Source organism: Delphinapterus leucas, chromosome 1, assembly GCF_059928025.1.
Source record: "Delphinapterus leucas isolate spDelLeu-1000000601 "Yukka" chromosome 1, BTC_Dleu_Yukka2, whole genome shotgun sequence".
Taxonomy (NCBI): domain Eukaryota; kingdom Metazoa; phylum Chordata; class Mammalia; order Artiodactyla; family Monodontidae; genus Delphinapterus; species Delphinapterus leucas.
Window position 1 is genome coordinate 6,476,635 of NC_143129.1, and position 23,605 is coordinate 6,500,239.

General features: G+C 58.5%; 1 protein-coding gene across 2 annotated transcripts in view; it reads right to left on the reverse strand.

The window, feature by feature from the left end:
- Positions 1-2,827: 2,827 nt before the first annotated feature.
- PPP1R12B (protein phosphatase 1 regulatory subunit 12B) overlaps positions 2,828-23,605 on the reverse strand; it is a 201,765-nt gene continuing 180,987 nt past the window's right edge. The window contains exons 20-24 of one of the 2 annotated variants that reach the window (XM_022561943.3): positions 20,624-20,753; positions 19,680-19,784; positions 16,609-16,659; positions 15,922-15,972; positions 2,828-8,121 (exon numbers count right to left, since the gene is read on the reverse strand). In XM_022561943.3, coding sequence (XP_022417651.2) covers positions 8,035-8,121; positions 15,922-15,972; positions 16,609-16,659; positions 19,680-19,784; positions 20,624-20,753 — 424 coding nt within the window. In that variant the 3' untranslated portion in view covers positions 2,828-8,034. Of the gene's footprint in view, positions 8,122-15,921; positions 15,973-16,608; positions 16,663-19,679; positions 19,785-20,623; positions 20,754-23,605 lie in introns of both variants that reach the window. The other variant, XM_022561942.3, reaches the window with a different exon arrangement.

The following is a 23,605-nucleotide window of genomic DNA, read 5'->3' on the forward strand; positions in this document are numbered from 1 at the left end:
CTCAGGGGGCAGGGACAGGTCACCAGGATTCTACCCATTCTTTGAGCTGCAATATTGGCAAGGGGGACACTGTGACTTGAAGACACAAGAATATATTTTTTAAGCGACAGCAAAACAAGAACCTTCTGAAGCCATTTGAGCCTCACGGAGAGGGTGGTCACCTGTGAACACGACCCCAGTCTCGTCCCACCAAGATGCATGTCTCAACTCTGTGTAAATAACCGCATGGCAATGCTGAGTGCCCCCAGCCCCGTTTTACACAACTTGAGCTGCTCCTTCGACTTTGTGTGTAAAGTCCTTCCCCTCGCCCTCCCGGCCCCCCTGCCCTGCCACGCGCCGGGGGGAGTTGGCCTCTGGCCCTGGTCTGACCAGGGGACCGTGGGCAGAGCTGACCCTCGGCGCCCTGCGTCCAGCCCTGTGTCCTGTGTGTGTGTGTGTGTGTGTGTGGTGTGCCCCCTCCTCCCACTCTCTGAATTCACTGAAAAACCATACAGGGGCCCCTGCGGGGCCATCCTCCCAGGGCTCCCCTCAGGACACTCGTGAAGGGCTCACCCATCGTCACGTCTGCTCCCAGCCCCACGTTGCGAGGACGGATGGCGTCCGGGTCTCCCAGTGGGGCCCCAGCAGATGCCCCCGCTGGCCCGGCTCCCTCACCTGGTGTTGCAGTCTGACTCCACGTAGGGGGGTGGATGGGCCATGGGGGTACCCCGTGCAGGCGACGAGGGTTCTCAGGAGCTGTTGGTGGCCGGGTCTGTGGTCAGGTCCCTGATGCCGCCCGGCTGGACAACCAGCCCTGCTCACGTGACACTGGGGGCTTGGGGGGCCAAGGGTGGCAGTGGGGAGGGACCCCGGGGGCTGGAGAGCACGGTAGGCCAAGCTCCCCCGCATGCTCTCTCCTGCGGCTGGGCGGCTCTGGCTACGAGGGACCCTCACCAGTGCCCCAGCCCAGCCCCGGCCAGGTGTCCCATGGGAGGGCAGGAGGTGGAAGGGGGCCGGGGGACCCCAGGTCCCGAGCCATCTCGCTGAACCAGGAGGGACAGTAGCCACAGGCCCCGGTGCAGAGGAACGCCACGCACGGGAGCGACCCCTCCAGCCAGCCCTGATGGGAGGAGGGGGAAATGCAGGGGGTCTGACAGGAGCGCCGACGAGGCCGCAGGTGGGCAGGTGGGCCCTGTGCGCTACAAGCCAGGCCCCTTGTGCTGGGGGGGTGGCGGGAGCCGGGGGCGCGTAGGGCCCCCCTCAGCCATCGGGACCCCAGGACCCCTTCCGAGAAGCCAGATGTTCTGCCCTGGCGCCTCCTCTCCGAGGGCGGGATCCGCTGCTTCTGAAATCCTGGGGTCTGAAGACTGCAAGAGCATGGCGGGCAGGCCCCAGGCCCCCTGGCACGCGCAGCCCCACCAGGACCCCTGCCTTCGCCGTCCCAGGAAGGACCCATGTCCAGCACCCACCCCCACCCCCGCCCCGCGGACTCCTCTGTTCTTGTCTCATCTCTTGTCAACATGTTCTTTTGTAATAAGCGGCATTTCCTTATTAAAGGAATGAGCTGAAAGCACGCTGGGGGCGGTCTCTGGTTGTTCCTGCTGGGCTGGGGAGCAGGAGCCGCCCCCAGGGTCAGCGCGGGGGCGGGGGGGTGTGGGGGTGAGGCTGGGGACACGGCTCTTCCCTCAGGGGCTGGAGGAACCAGAAGGCCAGGCCAGGTCCAGCTAGGCGGTGGGCGCGTGGGCCCTCAGGGCAGCTGCTGGGGCGAGGCCTCCCGGGGGCTGGGGTGGACTAGACCCCCGGCTTCCCACTGCCAGCAGAGCCGGGCTCGGGGCGCGGCCACCGTCTGGCCCTGGGGTGGGGTCAGAGGAGGGACGGTTCCTACAAGCCCTCGGTTAGCTCACCGCAGCCGACTTCTTCAGACATCTGTGACTCCTGAGGCCGAGGACGGGGCTTCAGGATTTTCTGGAAAGAGACGGTAGGGCAGCACCGCCTCCAGACCTGGAAGGGTGACCCGTCCTCACTGCGATCTGGGGGCCGTATCCTCAGGGAGGCCCCCGCAGCCCCTCTGCCACAGGTGGAGGGGGGCGTCTGGCTCAGGGCCAAGCTCCAGGGACGAGAAGGCAGAGCCTGTAAGGCTGGCCTGGCAGAGGCTGGGATTGAGGGGGGCAAGGCCAGCCCAGCATGAGGGCTGGGGAGTCTTCAGGAGGGAAGGGCCGGGCCTCACCGCCTCCAGGCGATGCCCAGTCTCCGCTGACTTCCCCGGGCCCAGCGGGCACCCAGAGGAGCCCTCACTCCAGACCTGATCCTTTGCCTCCGATTTGGGCCGCAGGCCAGCAGCCGGGTGGCCGCAGGGGAGAAGACGCCTCCCTCCCCCACCTCCGTGACCTCCAGCTCGGTGACGGGGCCTCCGCTGGGTGTGAATGGGGTCTGAGCAAACCAGATGGGGTGCACTAGGACAGACGGAGGGCCCGACCCTGGCCCCCCTGCCAGCGGCCGAGCACCTTAACCTCCAGTGACCCCCACCAGCTGCCTTTAGAGTTTGGAGCCATGGAGTGGTTCCGGCTGCCCTGAACTGAGCGGTGGCCCTGCAGAGACAGTGCTTCACGGAGCAGCGGGCAGAGGCCCCGGGAACCCAAGGAAGCCACCTTCTCAGGGCCCCGGCCTCCTGGGGTGAGAGCACCAGTGCCCACCCCCGAGGCTGGGAGCCCCCCAGGCTCCTCCTTGGCCCCTGTGGCCATCCCTGGGACAGAGGCCCCCAGTGGCAAGGATGGTGACATGAAACTACCACAGGCTGGCCCTATGTAAGGTTCTATAAACCCCATTTCCTAAACTGTGGAGACAGTCACGAAGTTAAAACACAATTTACTTATTTATAAATACTGTTGTGTTTACAGGCATCATGTAGATGTGGATATTATTATTCCCAAACTTTCAAACACAGAATACTTACTTAATAATACTATATAATAACCAGTAAAACAAAATCATTCATCTCAGAGTTGAAAGGCCACTCAGAATTGCATAAAAATACATTCAACTCACAAAGCGCATCTGGGTCCCTCCCTAAACCCCTATCCCCACCACGTGTATTTACAACGGAGCCGACTTAAAACGGTCCCTCTGGTGCTTTCTTGGAGGGGAAGTCAGGTGGGGGTAAGGTGAACAAAGACAAAATGCTACCCCTGGAATGGGGGTGTGGAGACCCCAGGGAGGGTCTCACAGCTCTTTCCACCGATCAAGACAGAGGCAGAGGGAACGGAGGGGGACGAGGGGGGGACCACGGCGCTGCAGCCTGAGTCAGAGTCCCCCATGGCGGGACATGGGGACAGTCTCGCCCTCCCCCACCCGGGGGCCAGCCTGACAGCAGCCCCAGCCTTTCAGGGGTGCAAGGGAACCCCCACCCCTGCGGCCCACCTCCTGCTGTCTTGGCTTGAGCCCCTCGTATTTCCCTCCGAGCCCCCTCCCCAGAAGAGCACGGTATGGAGAGAAGACGCAGGTCAGGCTCAGAGGCCAGCCTAGCACCCCACGTCCAGGACCTGCCCCCACCCCGACTCCTGCTTCTGTGAGACCATCGAGGCTTCAACGAGGCCCCCGGGCCCCTGCCTTTCCTGAACCCGCTCCTGCAAGGCAACAGCAGATGAGCCACTGTTCCAGACGCACCGACACTGCCCCGTGCCCTCCTGAGGACTCACTCAGTCTCTAGCTGTGCAGACGAGGCCAGGCTGCCCATGGGCCCCGCCCAGGCTAGGGCCAAACCTCGCCTTCGAGGGGGAAGTGGCACAGCCAGTCAGCTTTGCAACCAGAGGAGTCGGGGCTGATTCGTGGACAATCTCTCCTCTAAAGCACCACCAGCTCCAAGTGAGAAAAGCAAAAAATTAATGGGGAGGAAGATGAGAGTAGGCGGGAGGGTGAAAGGTGTGTTTATTTTGCAAAGACAGGAGCATCGTGAGGTCACCTTAAAGGGCCACCCAGGAAAAGTTTACTGGGAGCATTAGGGGAAAATCTGGAGAAGTAACAGAAAAGGTCACTCTGGCAGATTCCCAGTCTGAAATGATAAACAGATTAATTGGAGAAGAAGCTCAGAGAGAAGCCCTCTGGGGAATGGAGGGGGGAAGCAAAAGATATGAGTTAACAGAGTAACACACTTGGATGAAACTGGGTGATGAGATTGCATTTTGAAATCTCCATGTAGCAAACACGCATGTGCACACAGGCTTAGAAGCAAGAGTGATCCCCAAAGCTCGAAACCTCCTAAGGCAGCATCAGGCCAACCCTCAGCCGTGTCTGTCTCTAGATGTACTTCCCAAGGAGGGGCTCCCAGGACCCCTCCTCAACCTGACGTCCGACCACGACCCTCACAGGAGGGGCTGCATCGCCTGCTACGCGGCCACCAGCCGGTCCAGATTCTCCCGAGCCCACCTCACTCCCAAGCAGCTGTGACAATGACGGTTCCCGGGGCCGCAGTGAAGCTGATCTACTGCCCAATCTAATCAGAGCACAAGCGATCAATGGCCATCCTTGACACAGTCTACATACCCATCCGGGGGGCCGAACAAAGCTTCGGCTTGTTTGGAGGCTGAGGGATGCTGGCCCCAGACCCTGGCCCTCCCCCTCCTCCCCGGGGGCTGCTCGGTCCTGCAGCCTTTGGTGTAAACTCCCTGCAGCCCTGCTCAGGGGAGGGACCTCGGCTTGCGACAGCCCAGGTCCAGATCTGATGGCCCCACAAAACTAAAGGCTGGGGTTTCCTCGAGGAAGGCCCTCTGGTGCTTAAGGCAGAGCTGAGACTGAGTGGCCGGTGGGGAGAAACACAGCGGGTCTGCTGTCTAGACGCCAGGAGCCGGGCCCCTCCCGTGAGAACCACTCATCCAGAGGCCGTGTTTCCACCCCCGCGGGTTTGCACATTCTCACCAGGCCATCAGGAGGGACGGCCACTACCCTCCAGACTGAATTCACTTTCCCACCTTGACACACTCTTAAACCATCTGAATGAGAAGAATTTTTGAAGTTAGAGCAAAAACTCTGAGTGAGAAATGTTCTGGTCTCCCTAGGAATCAACAAATCACAGACTCTCAAGCCAAGAAGGGGTCCTGAGGACCACCGACCCAGCCCCCTTTCACAGACGGCCGCACGGCTGGTCAGGACAGGCGCTGGCCCCGGGCCCCGATGCCCGGTCCTTTCAGCGGCCTCGTTCTGCCGCCACAGCTGCCTTCCTACAAGGTCAGGAGACACACCCTCCGAGGTGCTGAAACCTGCCTTCAAACCCAGTAATGGGGACCACGCTCTGTACTTGTAACTGGGCCCCGACAGGGGCAGGACCACCTATGACCGCTGGCCGCCATGTCCAGAGTCAGGGGTGGTGCTGGAGGCCAGGACGCCAGCGCTCACCCAGTGGATGGAACCAGGGGCCCACTCCCTACCGGCCCAGCTGCTGAGTCCCCGAGGTTTTCCCTTCGGAGCCACACGGTGGCCTGGAAGCTGGGAAGCCCCTCTGTCTGTGTCCGTCTGGGTGGGAGAGGCCTGCTCCAGGGCCAGAAACCTGGAGACGGAGATGAGCTGCTCCCCTCCACGCTGGTAGTTCACACACACCTTGGTGGGGTCCACGGGCTTGGAAGTGGGATTCCAGCTGCCGTTTGCCCCGGGTGGCGCTAACATGCACACGATTTGCTCAGGGCAGGGAAGCAGAGGAGCTGACGCCCTGCAAGTGGGCCGAGGAGACAGGCCAGGGCTCATCCTTCCTTCAGACCCTTCCAAGGCCCAACCTGGGGCCTCAGGCACGAGGGGGAGAAGCAGTGAGGCTTCAGCCAGAGACTCAGACTCTCAGAGGCTGGTTGTCACTCCCAGAGGTGCGACCTGTCCAGAAAACCGCTGGCCAAGGCCGACGAGGCCCTCCCCCCAGCGCTGACCACCCATCCAGGCACCGCGGTGACAGGGCGCAACCCCAGAGGTAGCGAGGGGGCCCCTGACCATCACCTCGCGGACCAGCACAGCCTGGAAAGAGACCAGATTCAGAGTCTGTCTCACAGACTTAGTTGCATAAGAGAGAGAGCGCCTGAGATCACGGGCTGGTCCACACCACGGGCTCTAGCCACAGAGCCTGGCTTCCTGAGTGGAGAGGCCTGACACAGAAGGGCTGGAGGGAGGCGCGGGACACAGCCCGACCGGGTTCCGAGAGCCGCCCGCGCCCCCGAAAGGCACAGACGGAGCGGAGGGCATGCTGTGGCCCCTCTGCCTGGTCTGCCTGATGCAAGAGAGTCCAGGTGACGTCCTAATAATTCAGTTTCCTTTTCCAGTCCTGGCCCAGCACCCAGGGTGTGCCGGAGAGTCAGGGTCAAGGCCAAGGCCTCGTGCCCGCTCCCCTCCCCCAGAACAAAGGAAACGCTACAGTGGAAGATATGAAACTTCGCTCTCAGCATCCCCCCCACGCAACCCCCCCGGCCCCGACGACACAAATCACCCGTGCCCAGGCGTTGCTCCTCGCAGGAAATGGCCGGACATGGAAGATTTTGCACACTCTGAGAAAGGCGTTTTGCCCCAGGAGACAAATTCCTATCCCGAACTGGGACCTTGATCATGGCTCTGGGTTAAAGAGCATGTGACGTTTCTGAGGGCCATGGAAGGGGCTGGAAAGAAAGAGAAACTAGACAGAGGTAGCGTATGTTGAGAACGGACCGCTACACACTAAATGTCTCCGGCAACCCCAAAACGACCTGCACACTCAAACCAGCCGAGGGATAAAGCGCCTACAAAAAGCAAACACTTAAGTGTTAATACTGGGGCATCATCAAGAACTCATGACCTAATTCTGTGCTGAACCAAGGGAGCCACCTGTCCAGGTTTTCGTCCAGAGAAGGATAGCCAAGACAGGGCAGGTGGGAAAAGCAGAGCGCGTAGGGACCGACTTCCAGGCCCAGGGGAGCGTCAGCACCTTGGGGGTCCCCAGCCGCAGGTATGGCAGGGCTGTCACGTTACAGGGGGACCCTCAGGAAGACCTCAACTCTCATCCAAGCCGCCCAGCTTTCGAGCGATCAAGGCGCAGCCGCCAGAGGCTCCCTGACAGCAGGGTGGGGTCCCTGGGACACAGCCTTGGCCACCGGGTCTCGCCACTCCGAGTCCAGACTCGTTCCTCCCGCTGGCTTCCGAGCAAATAATCGTCTCTCCCCTGGACACGCCCCAGATGCCATCAAGCCCACCACGCTCACAGCACAAGGCATGAGGGGGGGGCCTCAGACGCCCCCACGCCTCCTCACAGCGGCGTCACTTCTCTTCAGGAGAGGAGACCAGGTCAAAGGGAGGTGGGGCAGGCGGGTGTTCTAGCAGAGAAATGCTGCGTGGGGAGGACGGTGGGGAGCTGAGCCCGGCCTGGCCGGGGAGAGGCCAGCGGTACCACTGCCCGGGCACACCGCTGGGGTCGGTGCTCTGTCCCAGCGCCCACCTCCCGGGGTACGCGCCGCGGGGCGGACGGAGGAAGGAAAGTAAAAGGACAGAAAGAGAAGAGGCAAGCCCGGTCACCTGAGCCCTGGGGAGAGGGCCAGACACGGAGGGAACGGGCGTTAAGACCAGTCAGGTGCCACTAGGTTGCTGGTAGAAAAAATTCCACCACCACCAGCGGGAGTTAGGGAAAAGTCAGTTCCTGAGAGGCAAGGACAAGCAGAGGCCCCGACGTGGAGTCACTGTCAACTTGGATCTAGTGGCGGCAGCTCCAGAGGCCTCCCCATGTGTGTCCCACATCAGAGCGCATGGCGGTGGCAGCAGGGCTGGGGCCTGGACCAAGTGCTACGTGGACCGGTGGCCCGGCAACCGGAGGCCGGGTCCACGGCTGGCCTGGCGACCCCCAGGCCTCCACCAGATGGCTCTATCGGTTGAGGGATCGCAGTCGTGCTTCGATGGAAACTGTCTGAACCCCAGCGGCGGGGGCCGGAGGAGGGGACACAGAGGGTGCAGAGGCGGCAACTGGATGACGGCCAGAGAAAGGTCCTCGTGGCTCCTCTTGGCCGGTGGGCGCCGGCGGGGGAGAGGCGGGGCCAGCGCCGTCCCGGGAAGCCAGCGCCTGGCCTACTTGGACAGCTTACTGATGACCCTGATGAGGGCGCCGTTCTCATCCTTCAGCCTCTGGTTGTCGGATTTCAGTTCTGTCAGGACCTGCGGGCGGAAGGGAAAGGCGAGTCAGTCCGGCTGGTGACGGGGACCAAGTGCCCTTCTTCCTGCTCACGGGCTGGTGACGGTACCGCGCGGGGCCACAGCCCCTCCGCGCACACGGCAGGAACAGCCCCTTCCCCGCGCGCCACCCTCTCCTTCTCCTGAACCAGTAACTATTCCAGGTTTCCTCCCCGGAACTCGCCTCTGGTTCAGAGAAACCAGGGGAGCGCCATGTGTGCTGGGGACACAGGGAAGGGTCAGAAGAGGTGATGGGGTGAAGGGAAGGAAGGCGGGAACGCGTGGTGGAGGGCACAGCTCGGCTTTCCCGTCACACCCCCAAGACGACTTAGGGTCTTGCTTCTGGTGCCGTGTGCCAGAACCCGCTGAGGTCCCCGCTGGCCGTAGCACATGTGTCCACAGTCAACCCCCAACACCCAGGAGCCCGAGCATGCCCTAAGGGGGCTGGGGCTCTGCTGTGGGAGATGGGGGTGGAGACGTCTGTTCTCCCAGCCCGGCCTCCCCGGACCATCACACTGTGTCACGCAACTCGTGAAGTGAGGGAGCAGCGGCCCCGCGCCCAGGCTGGGGAAGTGTGGCGTGTCTGACAGCCCCGATGGGTCCCGACGAGGGCACGGCTGGTGTGCGAGCCTTGCCGGCGGCAAGAGAGAGTCAGGTCAGAGGGAAAGCGCTTCTTCACTGTGAAGGCGACAAAAATCCACGCCCACATCTGTCTGGGGCGAGTGTCCTCTGGTCGGTCATTCAAACCTACAGGCCCCTCCATGTTCCCAGGGCTAATTCCAGTTCTGGCTCTGCTGTTAGCACCCAGGGGTCAGTCAGATCCCCGTGAAGAATGGAACCGTTCCCTCAGCCTCTCACGGAAGATGCAGGTGAAGTTGCAGAGGGAGACCTAACCTCGTGTGCACAGGCCACAGACACACGAGGCACTGGTATGGAGGGGACAGAACAGCGGAGCACCAGGACGGCCTCAGGGTCTGTGACGCAGCCATCCTCAGGTCCACAAACGAGGGCCCAAGTCCAGCATCGCTAGCGCAGCACGGCACAGCTCCTCACGGGAAAGCACACACTGACTCCAGAGCTCACCCCTTCCCCGCAGACGCGGTCGCGGGCCCGGAAGCCGCGACCGTCATCCGTGAGCTGTGCCGCTTGAGGCACACCGCTCTCCTCTCTGGCTTTCCATTTTGTATCTAAAGAAGCCCATCCCCGCCCTCGTCCCTCACAAAGCAGGGGCTCCGTGGGGGCCACAGCTGTGACCGCATGCAGTGTTAGAGGGCGTTGATCCAGGAAATACCAGAGCAGGCCTGTCCTCTGACCTCTGACCTGACACCGTCGGAGCCTGGCCGGCCTCCCTCTTCTGCCTCCACCCCTTGGCCTCAACTGCCCAGACACTCAAGCCAAGAGGCTCGCAGCAGCCCACGGGCGTGGCCTCCCTCCTCTTCCCCTGCCACGTGCCCTCCCAGGGCACCCCGGGGCCGGCAGCCTGGGCGCCAGCGAGACTCTCAGGCCGTGTTCCCACGATGGGAGCCCCGGGTGGGAAGAAGCTCTACATGGGGACAGGCCGTGTGTCACCGCTGGCAGCTCGTCAGGTTGGATCTGAACCGCTCCCCTTTAAAAGCATGTACAAACGCACCCTCGAGCCTTGGAGATTTATGTCCACGTTGAAACTCAACTCTTTGGGAAAAACTTGGCCAAGGCACTTTCCCAGCTGCCCGAGCTCCCGCGGCCAGCTCCAGGGAGCGCCAGGAAGGAAGAGAGGGGCGCGGAGGAAGCGTGAGGAAGGCGGGCTCAGGAGGGAGAGGAAGAAGCGGAGGGGGTTCTTGGAGCCGCACGTGAAGCACGGGACGGTTACGCACGGACACCCGTGGAAGCGCCGCGCACGACGAGCTTGCACAGCTTCCCCGCTTCTAAGTGCCCGGTTTGCCTCAGTTTGACGTGAAGGACAAATAGAACGAAGCACCTCTTCTCCAACGTCGCCTCTTCCAACCTTAGGTGAGGAGCGTGCGGGCGTGGGGTCCCGACGCTGCAGCGGCCCCGGGAGACCCCCAAACCGGAGGCAGGCCGGCAGGCTCCTCCTGGAAAGGGCTGGGTGGCGAAGGCCCAGGTCCAAAGCCGCGTGGTCTCTGAGCAACGCCCACCTCTCAAGGGCCCACAGACACGGCGACGCGCACACAACGGCCCGGCTCCGGGAAGACGGCGCTTGTGGATGCTGGAACCTGACCCCACGGAATCCCCACGCGTCTTCTGTGGGTTTCTCCGTGACCCGGGCGGGCCTCTCTGCGTGGCCGTGCTGGGCAGTCGGCACTGAGGGGCCGCAGGCTGCCCCCTCGCCCCACGCCAGGGCTGCCAGGCGGTGGGTGCGCGGCCGGCCCGGAGCCTGACGTCCTTGGCCCGCCCGCCCCGTACCCTCCAAGTGACCTCGGGCAAGTTACTTCTTCTGTGACTTGGTTTTTCCCATAGGAAAAGTGACTGTTATGGGGAATAAATGAGAAAGGGCGAGTACAGGGCTCAGCACAGGCCCTCAGACGACAGCCGCCTCCAGGGCCACCAGCCCTCCTGATCTCACGCTCTCCCCACCAGGAGGAAACCAAGAAAACCGGGCCATCTTCCGGGGGCCCCCGTCCGCCCCAGGTCAAAGCTGGCTCATCTCTTGGCGTGAAGCTTGGCCCTGACGTGCTGTCACGAGGAGGGCCGGCAGGCTGCTCGGGGCCGCGGGCCACCTCCCTCTCAAGTTTCTGTGTCACAGCGTCTCCAGCAGGGTATCAGCTCCACCCGACAGTAATTCGGGTGCTTCAGATCTAGTGGGTACCAGTTGCCAGCTACTGACCCCGAAGACACAGCAAACGGGCACAAAGAAGAACAGGCCTGGGTCAGCACTAATTAGATTGTTGCCACAAATCAAAAACTCATATCAGAGAGAGACCGCTCAGCAGTGAGGACCCCTCACGCCGCCGCGGTGAGAAAACGAGCCACATCTGCGAGCCTGTCTGAGACCCACATCCAGGGACAGGCGTCGAGTGCAGAAGATGCATTTCCTGGTTCTCCGGTGAAGACGAGCCCCCGCTCCCCTGCCGCCTTCTCGGCAAGCCCCCTGCTGACAGTGGGGCTGGGGGTTTGGCCGTGGGAGGGCACATCCCCAGGCCCAGATCTGTGACAAGCAGGAGGGCAACACCCGCCAAGAAGGGAGAGGGATGGAAAGACCCAGCAGGGGGTGGGGGGAGCGGGGCTGGGTCAGTGCCCCCCCCCAGCGCTCGTTCTTGTCAGGTCCTGGGGCCGCGGTTCTCAGCCCAGCTGCACAACAGAACCAGCAGGGGAGCTCTGAACAGACACCCGGGCCTTTGCCTCTGAGGGGTGCCTGGCACAAATGTGCTCAAGCCCCCAGGTGTCTGGAACGTGTGGCCCCTACCCTTGGTCACCGTCACCCCAGGCGCAACCCGACTGCTCCAGGGACCAGGTTGCACTTGGATTGCTGTTGACCGAGACCCTGACCTCCCCCCAGAAACGTGTGCGTGTCCACACACAAGTAGGCGTGGACCCGTCTGGCTGAGTGACCCGCGCTCTGTCTCTAGGGGAAGAGTCTCACCAAACCAACGGCAGCCCAGGCCAGGCCCCAGCCCTGGGTCACCCCGGCCCACGCCGCCTCTGCAGACCACCGACCTTCACAGGAACCCGCGTGCAGGCTCTGGGGGGCGAGCGCAGAGCCCGTGACCAACAACAAGAGGGAACGTGCCTGGAGTGGAGAAGGGGAGGAGGGGGCAGGCCTAGAGCCCCTGGGGGTCCGAGCCCTCGATGGCCTCCGAGAGTCTGGCCACAACCCGGGTCAGGGCCCTGTTCTCAGCCTGCAGCTGCTCGTGCATCTGCTTCAAGGTCTGAATCTGTTTTAGCTGGTGGAGGTTCTGCAGACAGTGACACACGAGGACAGACAGGCAGACAAGACGGACCAGAGGAGAGAAAAGTGGGACAAAGAAATCACGTTGACATTCTGTTGACGTTTTGTTTTAGTTTTTAGTTCGCATGCAAGAAGGGGAAGGAGAGAGGCCAGAGGAATGGTGGGCGGGGGGGGGGGGGCGGCCTAGGGCACCCGGAGCTTCTCCCAAGTCCAGCTGCTGCCCTGCTCTCCGCTCCTCTCCTCCGCCCCCCATACTTGGCCCCCTACTCTCACTTGTTTTCTCTGTCTTTCTATTACCTCATTTTAAAAAATGGAACGAGGCAAAGAAGAGAGGGCCTGTCGTTGAACTGTTTTCTGTGGGAGGCGCACCTACAGAAGACCCTCTACCTTTCCTGGAAGTATCATCGCCGGGCCTCCTCTGCTGCCTGGACGCCTGTTCCAGGATCAAGAACTGCCCACCTGCCCCCACCTGCTCCGGGAGGGTATGCACCAGGGAACCCATGGCAGACTATACTGTCTCTGCCCGGGTCACAAAGAGGCTGGGAGCTACTTAAAGCTGCCACAGACAGCCTCCTGCGTGGAATCACAGCTCTGCACAAAGGTGGAGGGCATCGTGTCCAACGAAAATGGACCGGTGACCGATACCCTTGCCAGTCCAGCTGTTAGCATGTGTTGCAAATGGAACAGAACAACCCGCCCAAAGCCATGCTTCCCAATCCCTGCGTCCCACGAAGGATCTAAAGCCGGCAATAAACGGAGTCCTATCCAGGCCTACTTCCTGTCACTAGTCCTTCCTAAGAGTTCTCTGACCCTGAAGCTGAGGCCACCAGCTCTGGGAGAGAGAATGCGGTCTTGTCATGCGAACGGGGCTTCACAGACAGAGATGACAATCCTGTGGGCTGTGGTGACTACAGACAGGTCACCGGGCACCAGAGGAAGTCTCTCCTGCCCACGTGGACAGGAAGGACAGAAATGAAAGATGGGAGGAGTTATAGCTGTTTGGGAGTGAAAGAAGCAAGAAAATGATAGGCAGCACGAAGATGAAAACAGTGAAAAGGAAAAACAAGCAGAGACAAACGGCTGCATCTCTTTCCCCACAGAGGGAGCATCGCCACCTTGGGAAAAGGGAGGGCAGCCGCACAGTTCTGAGCAGCCTGGAGCGGCCGAGAGAGGACACAGAAGGTCGCGGTGCAGCCCGCGGGACCAAATTTAAGAACCAATGGAGAGTCCCTGACTCTCACCCTTCTTTGGGTCGACACTGGACTGAAGCTTTCAAGGCAGTCACGGTCCTTACGTGAAGTGGTCCTTGCCTCCTGGGAAATAACGTTAAACTAGGAGGACAATTCCGGTGAACTTGTGCACAGGCAGGCAGAGGGGGAAGAATGTGGCCATAAAGGCAGGAAGCTGCCGCGGGAGCGAGGCTGAGAACAAGGCGTGGTGGGGAGGCGGTGGGAGGGCACAGAGCAGGGTGGCCGGGCAGGCTGCCAGGGCAAGGACATTGAAAAATCCAAGAGCAATCTCATGGGGGATCGGTTGCCAGGCTCCTCCCATGCGCGGGCCTGGGGCAAGGGGAGGAGGCGCCACGGGAAAGCTCTCCGCCCGAGGCAGGCGTGCTGACCCGCACACCCGGCGGAGGCTGGCACACGACCCCGCTCCAGCCCAGCCCGCATGCACTTCTCCTGGGGAGAGTCCATAAACACCTACCTTCCCAAGTAAAGACCAGAAAGGCGCAGCCTGTGTCGCCACCACGGAGCCCCACTCCCCGCGCGCGAGCCCACCTTACGGTTCCCAGAGGCGGGGAACAGGCCCGAGTCCCTCTCTGTCCCTGAGCGCCCGGCTCCTCAGGGGTCACTGGAGGCCACAGCCCCTGCTCCCTGTGGGCCACGCCCGGAGGGGCTGAGCATCTGTACAAACTGGACCAGCTCCACTGGCCCTCAGCTCAACCGGGCCCTGGGTGCGACCAGCACCTGTGCTGCGGCTGGCTACCGAGCATCCACGCATGTCCCCACAGACTGCTGTCTGCGTGAAGGGCCTGAAAGCTGACCAAGCATCCCCTGAGCCTCCTGCAGGCCAGCACACCAGTTTCACGATGCTTGCGTCTGTACATCTGAACTCTCTGTCCCCAAAGAGGGTCCAGGCGCAAACACCCTAAGGTCGGCTGGCGGACGGCTGGCACGGCCCCCCCAGTCCCTGGGTGGAGCGGGACTGTCTGCTCACCTGGCCGGGCTTCAAGCTGAGCGAACGTGCTCAGGGCTGAGCCGGCAGGAGCTTCTCCCCCAGGGGTCTGCGACTGGCAATGCAGAACAAGGGCAGCTGACTCAATGAAGAAATTTTTTAACTAAAAGAAGATTGGCTTTCAATCAGTATACCTACTGGTATGGGGCCTAGACGGTCATGGCCGGGTTCCGCCTGAATTTGAGGTGGGCCAGCACACGACCCGGGGCTGAGCGGGGCACGAGCTTCCATGTACCTGACCTCCATTGAGGAAAGAAAAGGACTCATAATCTCGTTCATGAAATCTCAGCCCGAGAGGCTGATGAGACAGAGAGAAAGACGCACCTGCCCCAGCCCATGGCCCCAAGGGTGCCTGGCGCCTCTGTACTCAGAGAGGGAAACGGGGGTGGGGGGGAACCCAGCGGCTCCCCCTCGGCTTGCAATTCGGCCCTCGTGTGGGGCTGAATGGATGAGAAAGCACCTCCCGGCTGGAGGGTACGAGGCGGCCTGGGCCCTCGAGGACCCTACAAGGAAACAGCTCGGGCCTTACCCACGCTCCTGATCAGTGTTTGGGCCATTTCTCAATGAGCATCCTGTTAGCTGCCAACAGACAGTATAACACAAGGGCTTCAAAAATGGAGGAGCCCCTGCACAACCGTGAGCTGTGGACCTGCCATTCAGACCTGTCCAGCCTGCGAACGTGCTCTGAGTGACAGGTGAGGTGGGCCTAGAGAAACCAGCAGCTGGAGAAGCAAAACCACCAGCTATTTTTGCTTCTGGCTGTTCTTGAGACGTAGGCGGCACTGCGTGACACCGCGTGTGGGCGTCCCGGCACGTCCGGGATGGGGAGCGTGGAGCGCGCACAGGGCTTGCTCCTCCCGCGTGCAGCAGCCACGCAGACCAACAGGATTCCGGGCATTTGACCTTGTTGAGCCCTGAGCTACTTTTTTCAGTAAAGAACCAACCTTCTCAGGCCATGGGAGCAATAAACGTCTCTCCCAGAGGGCTCCTGGCCTGAGGGCTCTGCTCACACTTCCAGGAGCCAGAGGCATGTGTTTCACGGGTGAAGATCCGCCGAGAGAGGAAAGCAGCCAAGCGGCACCCAGCCACCGTGGCCGGCCCCACGCGCTGCAGCCCCGAGGTCCGGGTCCATGCACTCCCACATGCACTCCCTCTCCCCCTCCCCTGGGCAGCGCGAGTGCGGCTCCCAGGACTCGCTGCCCGATGGTGACCGTCCCCGGGGAGGGAGATGTGGCTGAATATTCCAGGGGCAAGGGCGGGGCAGGAGACCAACAGCAGAACCAGCCTGCCCTCCATGGAGGACTGGCTCCACCCGCGTGCCTTCCTGGCTCCGCTTCCCAGGCTCTCCCCCGGGGCCAGGAGCTGAGGACCCGGCTTCGGACTTTCACCCGTCCCTCCCTCGGGGTGAAGCTGCTGCTGAGAAAACCTTACGAGTTCCGCTCAGGTCTGCCTCCAGCCTGATGCACGACATCCCCTTACACCAAAGGCCACATCTGTCCCCAGAGGGGCTGTGAGGGGCCCCAGGGGCGCCGGGCGAGCTGAGAGCCAGGGTAGGGGCTGCGCACAGGCTCGCCTCGTCCTCACCATGCCCGCACCCCTCACGGGCTGCCCTGACCCGCCCGCAGGCCTGGGTGCAGGCACACGGCAAACGCGCCTCTCCATACCTTCATCTCCTCCTCCATCTCCGACATCTTCCGCTCCAAGGCTCGCCTCTCCTGTTCAACACAACCAAACTGCTGAACAGCTGACAGATTTGGAAAGGAGTCAAAACCCTGCCCCCCACCCCACCCCCGACTTATCCGGACCCCAAAGCCATGGGAATAAAACTTAGCTGCTTTCCAAATTAAACACAACCGGGGGAGATGGGAACCCATTACACGCTCAGGGTCAAGTCAAAGCTAGGGTTCATCGATAAATCTGAGTTTTCCCAACCCGAGAATGTCAACCCCCAGAAAGACACTCTGAGAGTGGTCAGCGGGGGTCAGCAGTTGGCCCGGAGCTGCCCCACCTCGGTCAGGGCCAGCAGGATGTCTGCTCTTCTTAGGGCTGGAGTCCTGAGACCTCGACCTGGGGCAGAGGGTCCTGCTGAAGCTCCCCCTCTGTTCAAAGGGACGGGAAGGGTCCAGAGGCCTGGACCACACGCCGTGGCAGGCGAGCCTGCGCAGTTCCGCTTTCCCAGGGCGACGTGGACGGCCCCCTGAGGACCCTCCCGCCCCGAGCTCTCAGGAGGCCGAAGCACCAGCAACCAAACTGCTCTCCAGAGTCAGGCAGAGAGGAGAGGCGCCCCCTGGGGTGGGATGTGCAGGTGCCCGCCTCCTTCAGACGGTGTCCTCCCCCCCCCCCACACGCACCCGCTTCTCCATCTCCAGCACTGACGACCGGTCGGCGGTCTTGTCTTGTTTCTGCTGGTGCAAACGGAAGGAACACATTGTTACTGGAGCGTCTCAGGGCCAGAGGGCCCGTCTAGTCCAGCCCCACCGGACACCCCGACATGTGGCCCAACCCACGGGTCCTGATGTCACAGAGACGAAGTCGCCGCCCTTCCGAGTTCACAGAATCCGCACCGGGAGTGGAGGCAGCAGCAGTGCTCCCAGGAGTGTGACACGGTCACAAGTGCAGAGGCGTTACCACACACACACACACACACACACACACACACACCACACAATACATATACACACACACACACATACACACCACACACACATAATATATATACACACAACACATACACACACAATACATATACACACCACACACCACACATACACACACAACACATACACACAATACATATACACACACCACACACGCACCCTTCACACACAACATATACACACACAAAACATACACACCACACACACAATACATATACACACCACACACACCACACACACGTAATATATATACACACAACACAATACACATACACACACCACACACACATACCCTTCACACACAACATATATACACACAACACACACGATACATATACACACCACACACACAACACACACAATACACACACAACACAACACACACAATACATACACACAACACAGATACTACACACACAATACATACACAACATATACACACACACACCACACACAACACACACCCCACATATACACACAACACATACAAACACACACACACCCCACACAGACACACTACATATATACACACCACACATATTTATACACATATACATTCACCACAGACACCACAGACACACTACATATACACCCACACCCATACACACCCCTCACAATACATACACACATACACCACATACACACAGACCACACAATACACACACATACATACACACATATAAACACACCCCCACACACAGATACACCCCCCCACCCCCCCCCCACCCCCACACACACTTCAAGGCCAACCATCTTCTCCCCCCTCACCGCCCCTCCCTCACCTCTTTCTGGAATCTCAGGCCCAGAGGAAATGAAAGTGCCTTTCCTCCTGTAAAAGCCTGAGCGCCAGGCACTCTTCTGAGTGACCCCTTCCCGCTCTGCTCCTTCTGTTTTGGGGACCGAGGCTGTGATTTTCAGGGAGGACGGGCTGCCAGAGCCTCTCAGGGGTCCATTCATGGGACCTGCCCTGCTTTGAACAGAACTTTTACTGTTTTATACACTGGGCTTCCAGATAAGATTAGAGTTTTATTCTGGATCATCTTCTACTTTTAATATAAATTTTGCAGAGGAGCTAAAAACATTTAGCCGCCACAGCTACAGAGCAGAGAGCAGCTTCAGGGGACGACTCTTAAAAAGGGCGGGGAAATGACCCCTGAGTCCCTTCTGGGCAGAATTTCTTACAACCAATAGATAGTTAATGACGACAGAGTGACTGCTTTTATGCCTAGTACCAGGCACGGAAACATTTAATAAGTACACGTAAACATTTAATAAGTACAGCTGGTCTTACTGAGGAGGTTTCTTTTTCAAAAAATTAAGGACTAGCTGGAACTGGCAGTAAATTGGGATTTCTGGCTCCTGTCCTGGGCTCTCACCATCTGCTCTGAAGGTCACAGCCGCGGCTTGTCTGCACCACAAGCCTCTCTTCCCTAAGCCTGAGCAGCGTAGAAGCTGTGCCGATTTCACTACTTGGTTCACCTACACAAAGAGAACTTAACTAGTTCTCTTCGACAAAGAACTAATTTTGTTTTGCCCTGTTTTAACCCTAACCCCTCCGAGTTCGGGTGGACCTTTCATGGGAACACGCCGTGTGTGCACGTGGTAACTGTTTCCACACGGATGTGTGGGGTCGACAGGCCTCCCCTCCACTGTCCTGCCGAACGGTCCAATTTTGGTATAGAGCAGAGGCTTGGTTTGTAGCACCACCGTTTCTTCTGAATTCTAGTAACTTGTATTTGGCAAAACTCAGTATATTCCAACACACCCAGCAAAGCAGGTGGCTAGAAAGTCAATGCTCTTCCCCAGCGACTAAAAGGCTGAGGTTATTTTCAGTGCCCTCTGTGCAATCTGTGTCCCCGGCTCACGACTCCAAAGCCGAGACCCCAAAGCTCAGAGGATGCACTGTTGGGGCTTCTGCAGAGGAGGGAGCGGGGCGGGAGGGCCGTGGCTCCTGGCAGGACCAGCCCGTGCTGGTTCAGGACCAAGTTGGCCCCGGCCGCCACAACCAGGCGGGGCCCTTCCACGATGACAATGACAGACGGGCAGCTCCCAGGACAGGCCCACTCTGCGCTGTCCGAGCCCTTCAGGAAAGCGCAGCCCCTCGGGCGCCAGCATCCCTGCCTGCCTGGGGGTGTTGGGAAGGCACTGGCCCGAGCCCCACATGCTCACTGCCGTCGATCCCAGCGTTTTCGTCTCTGCTTTTGGATCCCACCCTGGGGCGGAACCGACCGCCAGCTCTGGTCTTCATCTGAGCTTCCCGGTAACAGTCCAAATTCTCATCCCCAGGCCTCCAGGCAGCTTCCTGCTGACCCAGCAATAACCCTAGGCAGGGCTCGCGCCAGCCTTCAGTGAGGGTCTATCTCCCTGGCGATGAGTGCACCGCCCGCTATGTGTCACTAATTAAACCAGGCCTGGCGGCGAGAGGAAGAGCTTTATCTGGTTCCTTGTTCCGGCACAGGTGCTGCAGGACAGAACCCAACGTCCCAATGACACCTTCGTCCTGGGTTTGCTGTGACCAAACCACGACTGACAAGGCAGGAGGCACACACTGCCCACGACCAAGCCCTGACGCTGGCCCACGCTCTCCGCTAAGAAATGAGCAGATGACCCGTAAGAGTAATTACTAGCACTCGGGGGCCAGGAATGGTCCACTGGACCATCAGTTTCCAATTTTAAGTTCAACGCAGTGTGAACCCCAAACCAAATCTCTGGGAGGGGGAGGGCTGACCTGACTACCTCGCCCCCTCCCCTCTCCCCCTCCTCACCTGGGCCATCTTCTCAAGCTTGGATTTCACATCTGCCAGCTCGAGCTGGGCCTCCTGAAGTTTTGTCTTCAGTTTCTGGTTTTCGGTCAGGGCGCTCTCGTAGAGCTGGGGGAGGGAGAAGAGGGAGTCAGGTCCCCACCCTGTGGGCGGAGCAGGAAGACAGAAGTGCCCAGGGACAGAGAATATTCAGCCAAGGGCTCTGGCTCTCCTGCTGCTGGAACCCTGAGGTCCTAGGTGCTGAACACAAATGATGCTCCACTGTCAACAGTGTTATTGCCCAGGAGGTGGGGTGGGGTAGGGAAGGCCGTCCACCACCTCCAGCAGGGAGGGCATTTGCATGGCTTAAAGACGTGGCTCCCACACAAAAGAGGCTTCCTTTTGGAGCCGCCCTCCTGTGTATCCATCTTAGCCAAGTTCTGTTCAACAAAACATTTTCTTAACAAAAAAGTTTTTTCCTGGCATCTCAAGCACTTGAAAGGGCAGGTTTTTGAGCCGCCCCTGGAGCTGGGTTCTCTCCCTCAAGAACCAAAGGCAACGCACCATAAAATGATGGAAACCCCCCAAACCAGACTGTTACTATTTACCGTTGCCGAGAAGTATCTGGTTGACGTTCACAGGACCTCATTAAAAGCACGTGTTTGTTAAAAATATCAGAGTCCATCAAGTGATCCTCCGGGCCCAGGCAACCAGCATTACTCTTATTTCCCTTTCCACCATTCTTAACCCTTACTTTTTCCTACACCTCTAAATATCTGATTTAGGTCCATTTTTACTGCACTGAGAGCAATACGTGAAGGAGTCTTCATTCAGCTGCTTGAGAGGGGGGTAAACGTGCTGGCCGTTAGCATCTGTCGCTGGAGCACCTTCCCTCCCGCCTCTCAGCAAGGAAGAGGCAGGAGGGTTGAGTGGAGGGGACCCCTGCGCGGGGACCCGGGAGCCCCCACCTTTCTGTAGTCCCTGCTGCTGTCTTCCCCCGCGCGGCTGCTCAGGGTGGCCAGGCGGGCCTCGCGGGCCTCCCGGCGGGCTCTGGCTGAGGCCCGCTCGCTGCTGGCGTCACTGCCTCCCAATTCCAACCTGTGGGAGACACAGTAAAGGTACAAGTGGCTTCCGAGAACGAAAAGGTGGAGGGAGGTGATGCTTAAGGGCAGTGGGCGCCTTTCCTAAGATGCGCTTGAGCGCTCTGGCCAGAACAGGCCCGGGCCACCCCGCCTGCCGAGGGCACTGCTCGGGGGAGGAGGCCAGCACCCACCCAGGATGGAGCTGACTCGGGAGGTCGGTGGCGTGGCTCTGTGCCGACGGCAAGCGCAGAGCTTCTCAAATTAGCTTAGGGCCAAACAGCTTCCCTCAAGAGCATGCTTTTAAACGCAGAAGTTTCTGGGATCTCAGTGGCTCTTAGAAAATGATTCCAATGAAGTGCCAATGAGCCAGAAACACATGGGCCTGGAGCTGCAAGCAGGGGTGGGTGAGGGTGGCAACCTGGGCTCAGCAGGCCGGCTGGACCCCCAGAGGTGTCGGGGGCGCCACCCGGTGCCGGGACAGCTCGCGTTGCACCCTCTCCTCTGGACGCCACACCTGTGACAGGACTTCATGTCTCGTAGCAACTGCACTTTTGGGGCGGACGGTGGCTTCGTCCCAGTACTGACTGGTCCATGAGTGGATGGGCCTCTCAGCTGACCTCCTGCTTAAGTGGACGGATGACTCGCACCCTGATCCTTCACACTGGTTCCTATTTTGGTCTTTCCAAGCTAAAAGGTGGCCCATGGAAGGGCCACGTGCAAACCAGCCCTCCAGGGCTCTACCCCTGAAGCGGGGCGGTGTGAAGAGTCCCAGCTGTGGAGCTTCGGCCCGCGTTCCTGTCCTGCAGGGGCCACGCGGGGGTGGGGGTGGGGGGTGGACTAGGTGCCAGAAGAGGCCGAGCAGGGGTGGGGGCAGAGCTGCTGACACCAAGGGCTGCCTTCTCCTCACAGAGGTGCTCAGTCCTACAACATTTTCTACTGTATCCTTTTCCTTCTTATAGTTAAAAAATCTTTTGTAAATAGAAATCTCTTTATTGACTTTCCTGATTGCAAAAGCAATACATGCATGTTGAACAGTTTGAGCATTGGAACTGAAGTGTCTAAAATAGAAAGTGAAAGTCACCCCACGGTCCTGCCCAAGGAACAATCTCTACCAACAGTTCAGTTCATATCCTTGCAGGATGTTAAACAGGGATGTCAAAATAAATATTTCTGTAAATAAAACCAGAGAATACCTTCTGTGGTCTCTCCCCTACACCTACGCACTCACGACTGCAGGCATCTCACCATGTAAGTAAAAACACATTTGCCTCAAAAAAAAAAAATGACTGCGTAGCCTTCCACTGTACGGCTGTGTGACAGTTTAATCCTCTATTGATAGACACATGTTGTTTTAAATTTTTTAGCTACTGTAAATAATGCTACAATAAGACTTGTCTGTAAATCTTAGTGTATTTGTTATTTTCTTAGGATAAAACCTTAGCAGTGGAACTGTTTGGTCAAGAGATAAATAATATTTTAAATGCAGATATATATGTTACCATACTGCCCTCTAGAGAGGTTTAAAACTTTTCAATCCAATAGGAGAAATATCTTATTGTTGTTAATTTTAATGCTTTAAAATCATTATGGAGGTTCAATATCTTTGATTATTTATCTTAGTTTTTGAAGGGCCTATTCACAGCCTTTGTTAATCTTTGCCTCATTATATTGCAGGAGCATCCTACATATACTGGGGCTTTTAAAACTATCTAACATAGGTTGCAAAAAATGTTTTTCCCCACCTTCCTTTTGGTCTCTTTTAATAGCAGAGATTTTAAATTTTATGTAATTAGAATGATTCTTTCCCCACTGAGTTGGAAAGTCATACATGACTTTTGGGGGCTGTCGACTGTGTTCTAGAATCTCACTGTTTAAACTGCTACAGTTTTATAGCATATTTTGAAGTCTACAGGGAAATTTACTTTCACAAATGGCCATTATAATGTAACAGAGTTCACAAGAAATTAACTGTAGCAAAACGCCACTCTCCACCAATTTTGCAAAGCGAATTTTCTGCTGGGTTAGTTGGAAATTATATTTATCCTAAGCTGGTGCTTGGTGAGAGGGCAAGCAAAGGAAGAATACACGCAAGTTTGTAAATTTTAAAATATATTAATAAGGTAGAACCAGCTCAATTATTAAACAAATTATGAAACTCATTTGCCCTGTGGTATCCTGTAACTACATCTTCCCAATCTCCTCTTAATTTCGTCATCAGAGGAACAGTGGAAAATGGGAGATTCCAACTCTGGCTCCACATTGTCTATTATTTTATAATAATAAAATAACGCGAGCTTTCCTCTAGTTGCAGCGAGCAGAGGCTGCTCTTCCCTGCGGCGCATAGGCTTCTCATTGCAGTGGCTTCTCTTGTTGTGGAACACGGGCTCTAGGCGCGCAGGCTCAGTAGTTGTGGCTCACAGGCTCTAGAGCGCAGGCTCAGTAGTTGTGGCGCACGGGCTTAGCTGCTCCACAGCATGTGGGATCTTCCCAGACCAGAGCTTGAACCTGTGTCCCCTGCATTGGCAGGCAGATTCTTAACCACTGCGCCACCACGGAAGTCCCAGTCTCTATTATTTTATTTTATTCTTCAGGAAGATCAATTTTGTACCCTTAGGTACTAGGTGAAAAATTACAGAGGATCATTCCCCAAACTCTGATATGCTTAACTTTTCAGCAATTGCAAAACAGGTCTTTGGTTCACTGGATAAACTATTCCTGGGCCCCATGTGGGTACAGGGAACAGTGTCAGGTTCCCTGAACCAGCCAGTCAGGCTGGCCTCTCCTCTGCCCTGAGTGCCCTTCTGTACTTCTATCCCGCCCCTGAGACGGCCCATCCAGTCATCTGTACGCTACACGAAGGTGAGGACA